The 13,045-nt window shown below is 36.5% G+C and overlaps 1 protein-coding gene across 7 annotated transcripts in view; it reads right to left on the bottom strand.

Annotated features, from left to right (window-relative positions):
• The window catches only part of BMPR1B (bone morphogenetic protein receptor type 1B), a 241,724-nt gene that overhangs the window by 37,675 nt on the left and 191,004 nt on the right, over window positions 1–13,045 (bottom strand). For all 7 annotated transcript variants that reach the window (XM_023193324.1, XM_023193322.1, XM_023193326.1 and 4 more), the window contains 2 exons: window positions 5,935–6,037; window positions 4,978–5,080 (listed from right to left, as the gene is read on the bottom strand). In XM_023193324.1, coding sequence (XP_023049092.1) covers window positions 4,978–5,080; window positions 5,935–6,037 — 206 coding nt within the window. The remainder of the gene's footprint in view (window positions 1–4,977; window positions 5,081–5,934; window positions 6,038–13,045) is intronic.

Genomic DNA, 13,045 nt, shown 5'->3' with positions numbered 1-13,045 from the left:
AGGGGGGAGGGAAGGAAGGAAGGAAGGAAGGAAGGAAGGAAGGAAGGAAGGAAGGAAGGAAGGAAGGAAGGAAGGAAGGAAGGAGAAAGAAAAAGAAAGAAAGAAAGAAAAGCGAGGAAGAAAGGAAGGAGGGAGGGAGGGAGGGAGGGAAGGCAGGCAGGCAGGCAGGCAACTGATTGATTTTTTGTATATTCATTTGGTATCTTTAAACCTTGCTGAACTCATTTATCAGTTCTAGCAGTCTTTTGATGGAGTTTTTAGGTTTTTCTAAGTATAGAATCATACCATCAGTGAAGATGCTTTAACTTCTTCTTTTCCTAAGGATGCCTTTTATTTCTTTCTCTGGTCTGACTGCTCTGACTAGGATTTCCAGTGCTATGTTGAATAGGAGTGATGCTGTATACATATCCAAAGGAATATGCCAAAAAGACACATGCATTTGTATGTTCACTGCCACACTATTCACAATAGCAAAGGCATAGAATCAACCTAGTTGCTCATCAATGGTGTGTTGGATAAAGAAAATGTGGTACATATACACCATGGAATACTACGCAGCCATAAAAAAGAATAAAATGATATCCTTTGCAGCAACATGGATGGAGTTGGAGGCCACAGTCCTAAGTGAATTAATGAAGGAACGGAAAACTAAATACTATATGTTCTCACTTATAAGTGGGAGCTAAACACTGAGCACACATGGACATAAACATGGCAAGAACAGATACTGTGGGTTAACGGGGGTGAGGGGAGATGGGCTGAAAAACTACCTATTGGGTACTATGCTCACTACCTGGGTCCAATAAACACATGTAACAGTATTCACATGTACTCCCTGTATGGAAAAATAAAATCTGAAATTTAAAAAAAGAAAAACATCTTCGAAATATTTCAGAAAAACTTTGGATTATCTATTACAAACTAAAATCCACTACAAATTTCTTATCCAAACTTCATGATGGTCAGTGTTATGATTTACTCATCAGTCTAAAATATATATGTTTAATAGCTATTTATGATTTGTAATAGTTGCAAAATACTAATGAAAGTAATCTGCATCTGAAAACACTAAATGAAAGGCCACTAAAACAGCAGTTATTATATTAATAAATTAAGAAATGTTGCCAATAATCTAGGAAAAGAGAGCTCAGGAACTTGACATATTATAGCACGTGTAAAAAGTCATTCAGGGCTCAACACAAACAGGAATTATATATAATTTGAGCATTCATTGTCTAAACATGCTGCTTAGTAAATCCTGAAAATAATCTGTAAGCTCTTAATGTTACGCAGGCTAAAATTTAACACAATAAATTGCCTTAGTAAATTTTTTCCTCCATTCCTCCCTCTCTTAGTTTATATAAGGAGTTAAAAATAAATTCAAGGTGTCACAATACCTCAGCCAGTGAAAGCACAATTCACAATATTTTTATACAGATAGAAGCATCCAAACACTGTAACACACAAATATGTTAAGACTGCCACTGGAAACTTAGCTTAAATGCATTTCCAATTTTAAAGATAACAAAAGATTTTGCAAAAATTTTAGATTTTAGGAGAATGCTAGATACTCAATCAAAACTAGAACTATCCACATAATTACAATGTCAATATATTATCAGTATATGAACACAGAATACTTTTCCATTCCAATGATGTAATTTTACTAAAACTCCAAGTTTCACTGCCTTTTACTTTCCATGTAAATGCAAGATATAGGATACACCTTGAGCTGCAAGAACACCGTTTATTAGTTATCTTATTATATTTCTGATTTATGAGAGCAATGAGACCAGAGGATCAAGGGATTCTTTCCTTACCATCAAGCACTTTATTTAAGGCTAGCATTACCTTCCCATTTTCCTTTTATTTGCCCCATAACCCTATCCCCGGCAGCCCCCTTGTCTTCTCTCATGAATAGGTGATCCTTATCAATAAACCTTTTGTTTCTGCTGGTCAAGCTGGTCATGTTTTAATCTGCCATTACCTGTGCTCAGAGCACTAACAATGTAAACATTCAAGTCACAGCCAGAGTCTCAGAAAGTGAACAGTTCCAGATACCTATCAGGAAAAGAGCAGGGCCCACAGCTCTCAGCTCTCTATAGGACAGCAGATTTCTACCTGCGCTGTCACTCCAACTGCTCTGGGAAGTAGAACTGAGAACTCCCAGGGGAAGTCTGGTTCACTCTGAGAGGCAAGTTAAGAATCACCAGTGGTTTCATAACAAAACTGCATTCTGTCACTACTGTTACTTCTCTGATAATTAGTTTGTAACTGCTTAAAATGCCAGGACCGTTTTTATAAGACCAGAAGATGGTTCACAATTGCAATAAGAAATAGAAGAAAAAAATCATACAGCTAGAAAGTAAAATATCTAGTACAATTTCAATAAAAAACTGTACATGTGTATATGGTAGAGGCCAAAACAAAAAACAAAAAACAAAAAACAAAACAAAAAAAAAAAAACAAAAAAGCAGCAGCTCTGTGCTCTGTGGTATAGCTATGTAAAAACATTGGTGTTCTCAGACTACAATCTGCTGGGACATTTACTTGACCCCAGAATAGCTGGGCCAAAAAGGTAAGAATGTGCTGAGACTTTGGAACTAGGCACTACCTGAGTAGCCTATGCAGAGACCTTGCCTAGGCACTGGCAAAGCAGTGGAATCTGGAAAGACCTTGCCTAGGTACCACCTGAGACCCTCAGAGCTCAAAGCAGTACATTCTAATGCTACTAAACTCCACCAAAGCCAGCCACCTTACACAATGTCAGTAGAGTCCACCAACCACTCATCTCCACACTGCCCTGGACTAAGAACTTTTCTTCTCATTGTTCCTTTTCACTCTGTCCTTTGGAGTTTCATTCCACTATTTTTCTAAATTCCTACATCCTCCTCAGATAATGCTCCCTCACCTTCATACTCCTAACTGAACTGAAATCTGGGCCCATCTCTCTTTTCTTACTTATTTAAAAAAATTTTTTTAGAGAGAGTGTCTCCTTCTGTCACCCAGGCTGCAGTGCACTGGCATGACTGTAGCTCAATGTAACCTCAAATTTGCAGGCTCAAGTGATCCTCCCACCTTAGCCTCCCTAGTAGCTGCAACTACAGGTGTACACCGCCACGCCCAGATCATTAAAAACTGTTTTTTGTAGAGATGGAGCCTTGCTATGTGGCCCAGGGTGGTCTTGAACTTCTAGGCTCAAGCAATCCTCCCACCTTGGTCTTCCAAAGTGCTGAGATTACAGGTGTGAGTCACTGTGCCCAGCCCTCATCTCTCTTAATTATGAGATTTTCTCCAACCAGTCATACTGTTTCATACTCCTGTAGTTAGCAAACGGTTCTCAAATATTACAAACCAGACCTCTGCACTTACTACTGCATCTGTTTAGAGTCACTGCTACTCATAAGCTACGCAGACTTGAAGTTAATAAACCTTCCCGTGCTGCATTTTCCTTATCTTTAAAGTTGGAAGAACAATTCTATGTACTTCACAGGGCTGCTGTGAGGTTAAAACTGATTAATTAACGTAATTTTTAGCAGAATGTTTGGCGAATGTTAGCCATTTAAATTTTAAACTTTTTATATACTTAGCCTATCCTGCCTTATTCACTCAGCACACTCCTGTTCATCCTTAAAGTCTTGTTCAAGTATCAGTTCTAAGAAGCTATTCTGACAACCTCCTCCCCCAGGCAGAGCCAGTCACTCACTCTATTATGTCCTTAATACACTTTATAATCTAACTCTACTACTGAGATATTCCTGAACAAATATAGTTATTGACATGGTTCTCTCTTATATTCCAATGTACACTTCTTGGGAGGAATAATTTTCTTCATTAATTTCTGCATTCCTAATACCATAATGTTGCCTGCCACAATTAAAAAAATGCTGGTGAAGCTTTGATGTGAATTATTATTAATCAATCCTGCATAGCTTTCTAGGCTAGAACAGGAACAAATGTTAAAAAATGTTATCAAAGTCAAAAAATTCTAGCTGGGTGTGGTGGTGTGCACCTGTTTTCCCAGCTACTGGTGGGGCTGAGGTGGGAGTACTGCCTGAGCCCAGGAGGTGGAGGTTGCAATGAACTATGATTACACAACTACACTCCAGCCTTGGTGACAGAGCAAGACCCTGTCTCAAAACAAAACAAAAAACAAAAAGAAAAACAAAATAGAAAGAGTAAAATAAAGTCATGAAATTCTATTATATTATGTTGGAAAGATTTTTCTCTTCTCAAGAAATAAAATCAATCATGAAAAATCACTTTAAATCACTTAGATAATATTTAGGACTTAAAACTCTGCAACAACAACAAAAATCTGTGTGTGTGTGTGTGTGTGTGTGTGTGTGTGTGTGTGTGTGTGTTGAAAGCAAGGAGGAGGAGAAAGGGAAAATGAGAGATGCTGCAAACAAAAGGTCTCTTGGGATGCAATATTTGTCATTTTAAAGGAACAACACTTAAATGGGTAAGTTTTGAAATGAAAACTTTTGGACACTTTCCTCATTTTATCAATATATTGATATGATTTGACTAAAAGGTGTTACTCTAGCATAAACAAAAGGAAATGCCACATAGCAAATAATGTTTAATTTAGTCCTTTATATGGTCTTTACTTTTAAAATAAATATAGTCAAATGGTAGTTTTTGGGTGAACTACAACTTCTGAATAACTTTCAGGGAGAAGCAGAGTTCTATCTCCCACCTGCCCCCTGAAATACACTACAGACTCTAGGAATAGCAATTTTCTGAACAGAAGTGGGGAAAAAATAAAAATCATAAAAGTGAAGTCACATATGACTTTTTCCCACAAAATACTTGCACAGGTCTTCGAATGATGGTTCCATGTCATCTGGCCTCAGTGCTCTGCTCCAGCAGTGGAAAGTGGTACAGGTAGATTGAGAGAGAATTATTCTAGTTTTTAGTTTTTATTTTCATGATACCTAATGATTTTCCAGCCTGGAAGCCTTCCTCGCTTACCTCTGTTTTTCAGTGGAGGCAGTGTAGGGTGCAGGTCTTTATTACATTCGTTCCTTTCTGTACAGCATTCAATTGATCTTCTTTGATGAGGAATGGGAGTGTCCTATAATTGAACCCAAAGAGCTATTAGTGAGTTTCTTCTAAATTTCAAAGTCACATCATCTAAAACTTAAAAAATTGTCACTACTTAGAGAACTAATTTAAAATTCAAATAATTTCACTCAAACACCTTAAATATGTTCTCTTCTATAAGCTAATTTATTTCAAGTTACCATGTATTATGTTACTGCAACTTCTGCATGTCAACAAAATTACTACTACATTTCTAATAATTAGTGTACATTGTATAAACTGAGGAAGAAGGTTTGGATTAATGCAACAAGCTAAATTGGATTTTGAAGAAGATACTCTAATGGGACACTAAGAAAGAAGTTAACAGCAAAAATAAAAATAATATTTGATTTCAAAACGAAGGAAGAATTGGTCCAATGGAAAATTTCAGTTTTCTACATTATAATCACATGTCACTTAAAGACAGGGGTACTTTGTGAGAAATGTGCTATGAGGTGATTTTGTCATTGTGAGAAGATTACAGAGTACACTTGCACAAGCCTAGATGGTACAGCCAACTACACACATAGGCTATAAGATAAAGCCTATTGTTCCTAGGGTAAAAATCCATACAGCATGTCACTGAACTTAATCCTGTAGGCAATTAAGGCACAATAGTATCCATCTGTGTATCTAAACATAGAAAAGGTACAGTCAAAATATGGTGCGGTAATATGGGACCACCATCCACTGTCATCATACATACCACCTGTTGCTGATGTTTTTGTGCAGCATGTGACTATACTAAAAATGGGCTGGCCAAGAAAAAGAATGGTTTTTATCTTGCTTGAAACTTGTTGGAAATCTAGCCAATGAAAGGTTACAGAATCAAGTTATCTTCCTTACCCGACACTGGAAATCTGAGCCTTCTAGTCCTAGGCATCCAGAAGTGACGACAGGCATCCCAGAGTCATCCTCTTCTATCATCGTGAAACAATAACCGTCTGTGCTGAAGACCAAACAGGCAAAGTGAGAAACAGAGTATGTGTGTGTGTGAGTCGGTGTGTGTGTATATCTAGGGAAAAAGGAAATAAGTGATGGGTATCATTTGTTTTATTGCAACAAGGAGAACGTCAATGATCTGTTAAGACAATCCAAAAGCTTCCTTTTATGAAAATGGATTTAATAAAGATAAAAACATTTTGTAACATCTCCTTTGTCCAGAAACTTGTGAGAAAGAAGGATCTAACATCTCCATATAACATACCATTAATTACCATGAACAACCATAGATACCAATTACTGAACACTTATTTTGGCCCTCCACAGATATTACTTTTCCAGATAAATCCAGACAAACTCTGTGAGGAAGGTAGCACTACTGTTGCTTTCTATATGAGGACACTGAGGCGCAGAGGGCTTGAGTAATTCTCAAAGGTCTTACAGTTAGTGACAAGGAGTGCAAGGGTGTGAATCCAGGCAGGTGACTGTTTATCCTGTTCTACTTGTTCTGAGACAGTGAAATACATTTATTTCTTATTAAAGCACAAAAACTAAAGACAGGTAGGAGTTAGGATCAGCATAGTATAACTGAGATTCTTACATTCAGTACCTCTGCTTCTGGGATATCCTGTCATATGAAGAAATTAAGCTTTGTTGTAAGACGTATGCGCTTCATTTGGGGGTGGAGGAAAGATGGGCAACAGAAAGAAGGGTTCTTGATAAGATAGTGGAAAGAAAATTTTAAATTCTGTATGGTTTTCCAGATTAAAAATAGTTTTCACTTATTCTACATCATTTAATCCTCTAAACAATAAGAAAAAGAAAGTATTATTATGCCCCTTTTACAAATGAGGAAATTAAAATTATAAAAGGGTAGCAAACTTGTACAAGGTCACAGAACAAACAGTTACAGAACTGGGCCTTGAATCACTTCACCATGTGTTTTCTGCTATGCCCTTTGGGACTAAAATAAAAAAACAAATCTGTTATACATAGAACTGTTTGTAAACAGACATTAATATCTTCACAAGCTTGTGAAGACTCTCAATATAACTCATACACAGCACTGAATGTTTTAAGAAATAAAGTGCTAAACTATATTTCCATCCTTTTCTCATACATATGCATGCTCAGCGTCCAAGACAGATATGGCAATGTAATCTTGAAAGGTCATGGGAATAAAGCTCTGAGAATGGTATTAGCCATGATTTGTGGGTTTGTCTATTCTGTCTTAGTGGTAGCAGCATGCTGCTATATGTTAGCCCTTCAGTTATTATCAACACCCTCAGAATTGTTTACTTGTTTTATAAGCCTCAAGTGATCCAAAATACTTCACTTAATAAGAGCCAGCACAACAAAATTCAAACATACTAATGAATGGTTAAAAAGGACCGATGATAAATCCTTCTCTTAGACCAAGGTCAAAAAGCATGAATATTGTTGTGGAAGAAAGACTGTCTCTGAATGGCCCATGCCTTGAACTCTTTGGGCCTTTGTAACCAATTTACTGAAATTGCTATAAAAATGTAAAACATGTAAACAGTGAATGGAATAATTAAAATATCTGTTCCTTAGAAATTTACTTTAAAAATATGAACAAGTAACACCTGTGACTTTTTTTTATTCTTTTCCTTCATATTTAGACTACATGTATAACTTACATTTCTCATCAAAATCAAAATTCAAAAATTATCAGAAATCATAGTCATTCTAATTTTATGATATCAGGAAGGTATAGGGGCTAGAGAAGTACCCTAAATTAAATCTAAAGACTAATTTCTCCTTATCATGGGTTCTTCTTACTCAAAATACGAGTAAATAGAAATGTACTTTTAGACAACTTTTAAGAATCAAAAAAAAAGGCAAAGAAAAAGCTGGTAAAACTATTGTCAGGTTACTGCTACAATGTCCTAGGAAATATAAAGAAACATCAGAGAGAGTAAATACAAGCTTTAAAAATACACACCCCTTGTCTACAAAGAGAGAGGAGCTAAAAATATAAAGAGGGGAAAGGAAGGGAGACCCTGAGAAAATAATCCATGTCCCAATAAGCCATTATCCAAATTCACAAAGGAATCAAACATTTAGTTGGAAGACAAGAAAGGAGGTGAGACAGCATTTCAATGGCATATTAGCTGCCACAAAGCAAATTAATTTCTATGCTTCCCACTGTCACTGCTCTCCAGCAAGGAACATCAACCGGAAACTAGCACTACAATTACAGAAGTTCAAGAATTACTTGAAAACTTTCAACCCTAAAGCAAGTACAAATGGAAACAAAGCTATGTTCCCCAGTCAAAGCTAATCAATTTTGCCCACTCTAAGAGATGGCTACAGGCTGTCACAATTAACTCTTACCGTTGGCCTATGTGAACATTCTGCTGCCTGGTTGCCATGTTCAAGCTTAGTTTTGTACATAGATTGTTACCCTCGTTCCCAGAGTATTGAAAGTGATAAAAAGGCAAGATGAAGAATCATGAAGGAAATAAAAGTGGAAATAATTTTAAACAAAATTGAAAGTAAGTGAGATATATATATGAACATAGGATGAATCATGGAACTGTAGTAATGATTATGAATGAAATAAAACGACAATTGATGTAACATTTCAAAAATGCTGTCCCTGTGTTATAGACAAAGAAAAGTGATAGCAAAATGAAACAGTAGTTGAGTGCACAAGATATTCAGTCATCAGTGCTAATTGCCTCTTGACATAATGTTAACTCATGAAAAAGCAAAGCATGGGAGAATTTAAAGACTGCATGAAGTCAAAGCAGTTATAATACAAGTCTTGTTTTTCTTGAAGAGGATTCAGAGAAAGAAGAAAAATAATATGATAAGGAAAGAAAAAGAAAAGAGAAACAATTTTGTTCCAATTCTTGGATGATTATACAGGTTCCAGGCTCCTTAAGTTTTCCAAATATTCCAAAAGTAAAGGACTGTCTACAAGGAACATCTAGAAAAATCATCAGGCATTTAACTGCCTCAAGATATTTTCAGTGTGCCCAGGTGAACGAACATACACTTGCAGGAAAGGTGTCTACCTGTTTTAAAGCTTCAAGGGACGAAGCAGTACTCTTTTTAGATAGATATGCATTCAGAGAATAGATGCATTTATTATGGTCAAGAATTTATTTCATTTATTATGGTCAAAATAGATTTATAACACAGTCTTCTGGAACCCAACTCATTCATTAGTTGTTGTAGAATGGTTAGAAACCAATTTTATAAGATGTCTAAAACTGTATTGAACGCATCTTTATTTAACATGAGTACAGTGTTTACAAGGTTTACCCAAACTTTGGTCTCTTTAATTCTATTCTTCCACTAAGATCTTATGTTTCTTTATTGTAAACCCCAGTGTTGTTCATATAGCCACCACAGTTGAGAAGAGACTCTTGTATAAATTTTCCTCAGTTTAGATTTTTATAAAGATTTATTTAACTGTAAAACAATTTTTTAAAGTATTAGTTAAAAAGAGTTTATCTGCTCTGTTCAATCAAGTGATAGGAAATTTGAAAGCATTATATTTATATGATGGGTATCTGCTCAGTTGCATCTGGCTGGAAAGATTAACAGTTTTTCTACAACAACTCTTACATTTCTTTTGAATTTCTTTTACATTTTAGTCAGAATTGATTTTTAAAGGTTAACTGATTTTAGGTCATCCGTAAACAAGTTCTTAAGAACACCTTGTCTTCTAAAATATCTATTTCACACTCAAGGGAATAAAGTCAGTTTTCAGTTTTTGTCACAGGTAAACGCAAAGATACACATAACTTTTAGAATTACCATTTAAATGGTGCAGCTTTTCAGTCCATTAACTAAAATAGCTGAAAGCTGCTCATAGCTTTGTTAACAGTGGTACGTTTTACACTTATCAAGCATACTATGACTCGAGCAGAGTTGGGTGCCGAGTATGCAAGGGTGCATTTTGAGGAATTCATAGTCTACGAAGGCCACCAATCCTGGAAAAGAGAAAAGTCATTCAACTTCCAGGAACAGGGAGACATCATAAGCTACCTAAGTGTTTTCTACCGATTGTGAAGTAACCGAAGAAGAATGCTGAGTAGTGGTACTTGTCAAAGTAATACAATCCCACTTTTTTTCCCCTATCATCTTAGATGATGGATTCCCATAGCGGTGGAGGGAATACAGAGTGAAATACACATGGGTCTACTTTCCCCTTCCCTGGCTTTCCTTCTGAGGGGTCACAGTATTGGCAGAAGGTGAAGTCACAACATTAATGACAAAGTACCAATGTGAGAGATGCCCCTTTTATTTTATCCTCAAGATCATGTAACTATCAGACATCCTTCCCTGATACCCTTACTAAATGATTTAGCATCTTGTTTATTTTTTTCTATGAGGTACATGATTTGTTGAAATTGTCTCAGTTTTTACATTCAACCAGCATTAGTATAATTTCACCCAATGCAGACCCTCACCACATCTCACCTCGATGGCTCTGAGGGCCTTCCTGCAGAACTTCCTCTCTCCTCTCCTGACTCCAACCCATTCCATACAGCAGGCCTGATAAATCTCACATTTTTTGTCTCTGCTCAAAAATCTTCAATAGTTCTCTCTGTATAATTTTAAAGTGCCCTGCACGATCACTTTCTATTAACTCCAACAACAAACTGGGACCATCTAACATTCTCACTGATGACTCACAAGAGGCACAAAAGGAGAGTCATTCCTTATAAAAGCCTCCATAGGTGAATTTAAAATCACAGCCTCTTTCTTACAACTGAATTAGAAGTTCTAATGAAGAACCCACCATTCTCTTAGGTGCAATGGTTTGAAATCAACATCTTCTACTGGAAAAAAGTAATTCTATAGATCAATATTTAAATGGCCTGGGCAACAGTGGAAAAAATAAAACCCTGGATGGTTTATAATGACATTCAGTATGCAAGGTAAAATGTGCAAACAAACTGGAACAATGCACACTTAAATCCTCTGAGACCTTAGGTCAGGAGCACCTGTCTGAAAACACACCACCACACTCAGCAAGAGGTTTAAAAAGCCTGCGTTAACACAAACTTTGTTACAAGGCTCACAGTCCCTAAGCTTTTCTTTCTTCCCCCTGAGACTCTTCAGGATATAGAGTTGGAGGCTTATCTATTTCCTCATTTAAGCAGTCTGGTGTCATTTGCACATCCTTTGCACAAACATTCAATTTGATTTATTATATCTGTAAACCCTGAAAACTCCCCAGCCAGGAGAATTCTTGGTAAGAAACCAGTAAGATAAGTAAAGAAGTATTAAAGATTGTCTTTGAAGAAAATAGTCAAAAATAACTTTTTTAAATGCTTAACATTCGTGAGAAAGTGGAGGGACTTGAGAGAGGTGGTGAGATAGAGACAAATATGTGATTACAGACCACATCAAGTAAAACAAGGAATGATATGCAAAGCCAGATTCGATTATATAGAGAAAAAAATACATACACAAGGCTGAGATAACACTTGCTAGGACAGGAAGATGAAACAGAACATTGGCATGTTGAAAGCCACATAAGAAGAGTTACTCAAGGAAACTACAGCACTCAAGGTATGCAGTGATGGTCTGTCATCCTAGGAGAAGAATCTGAAAATGGAACGGGATGGATTACGATGCAAAGTGACACATGGAAAGATATTTAGAAAACAGACACTATCTCGAGGGAGACAGGACAATGGCTTTACCCCTTACTTTCAAATATAGATATGAAAAAGGCTCTATTACTGTATTCAATCATGCTGTGTTTGTACTACATCCTTTAATGTGAATGTCATGATCAATGGAAATGGCATGGATTTTGGAAGCAGCCGTATCTGCACCTGACAGAGATCAAGCCAAGAATGACTTTGGCCTTGGCGAAGGCTGGTAGAGTAACTGATGGTACCGAAAAGAAGTTTTACGAGCCTCTAAAACCTTGCACATGTCCTCTAAATTAGCATGTGGGATTTCAGGTTCTCTTTTAAGTACAATTGACTCTTGACTCCTTTTGGATTATTCTCTCCAGCTAGGTGGAAGTGATAATGAAGATGAAACCTACCACAACACTCAGTTTGACTAAGATCTGGGTGGTACAAGGCCTCAGGCCAGAAAATTTGGACCAGCCCTTTTCTAAGGTACACATTAGAAAATGCAACCTTATCCTTTACACCGTTTTACCTGGAAGGGTAACACTTAGTGCAGTATCACTCAAGGTGTGTTCCCCTGCAGGTCAGCAAACTGGTTGCTACTGATCTGTGAAGGGGTGAATTTAAAAATGAAAACTTGTAGAGCAATCTAAAGGAACAAATTTATGTCTGTTGAAGGTAAATAATAGGCAATAATAATGGAGTGTATATTTTGCAAGTATTTTTAAAATTAACTTTTCTAATAATTTGTTCTATATTATACTGTAGAAAATCATCAGTATACAATTTATTGTGGAGGGAAAATTATCTTTCACTAGAGATAGCTTGAGAAGTTCCGATTTGGAGGTAGAGAGTAGAGTGTGCTTACAGGAATGGAAGTAGAAAGTCCTGAATTTATACAGGTCTTAGGACAAAGAAACAAATGTAGCCCCTGTGATTCACATATGACTGATCTCAGCTCACAGGAAGATTCAACTGGAATCAATACTTCATTAGGAAAATACATGTGCCTTTTACTCGAGAGTGTATGTTTGCTTCTTTGAAAACCAATGTCAGAACTGGCTGCTGGCCAAGAATTCAGGACTTTGGAGTCCTGGCCACAATTTTTCTATCATGTTATCATGACTATGGGAAATTACTTAACTTTTTAGAGCCTCGGAATTCTCACCTAGTAAACATGGACACTGCTACATTCTTTATCGGATTGTTACAATGAATAAAGAAAGGTAAAAGTAAACATGCTAATATTCATAAAAAATTCAATAAATTTTAGTTTTCTGTTAACTTCTACAAAGTTAACCCACTGATGTTGACTGCAATGGTATATCTATGTTCTTTTGAGGGGTTCCATTTTTACTGTTGCTGTTTTTCTTTCTGTTGTTTTT

This window comes from Piliocolobus tephrosceles, chromosome 3 (genome assembly GCF_002776525.5).
Source record: "Piliocolobus tephrosceles isolate RC106 chromosome 3, ASM277652v3, whole genome shotgun sequence".
Classification (NCBI taxonomy): Eukaryota; Metazoa; Chordata; class Mammalia; order Primates; family Cercopithecidae; genus Piliocolobus; species Piliocolobus tephrosceles.
The sequence above is the reverse complement of the archived record's forward strand: the minus strand, read 5'-3'. Positions and strand labels throughout refer to the sequence as shown.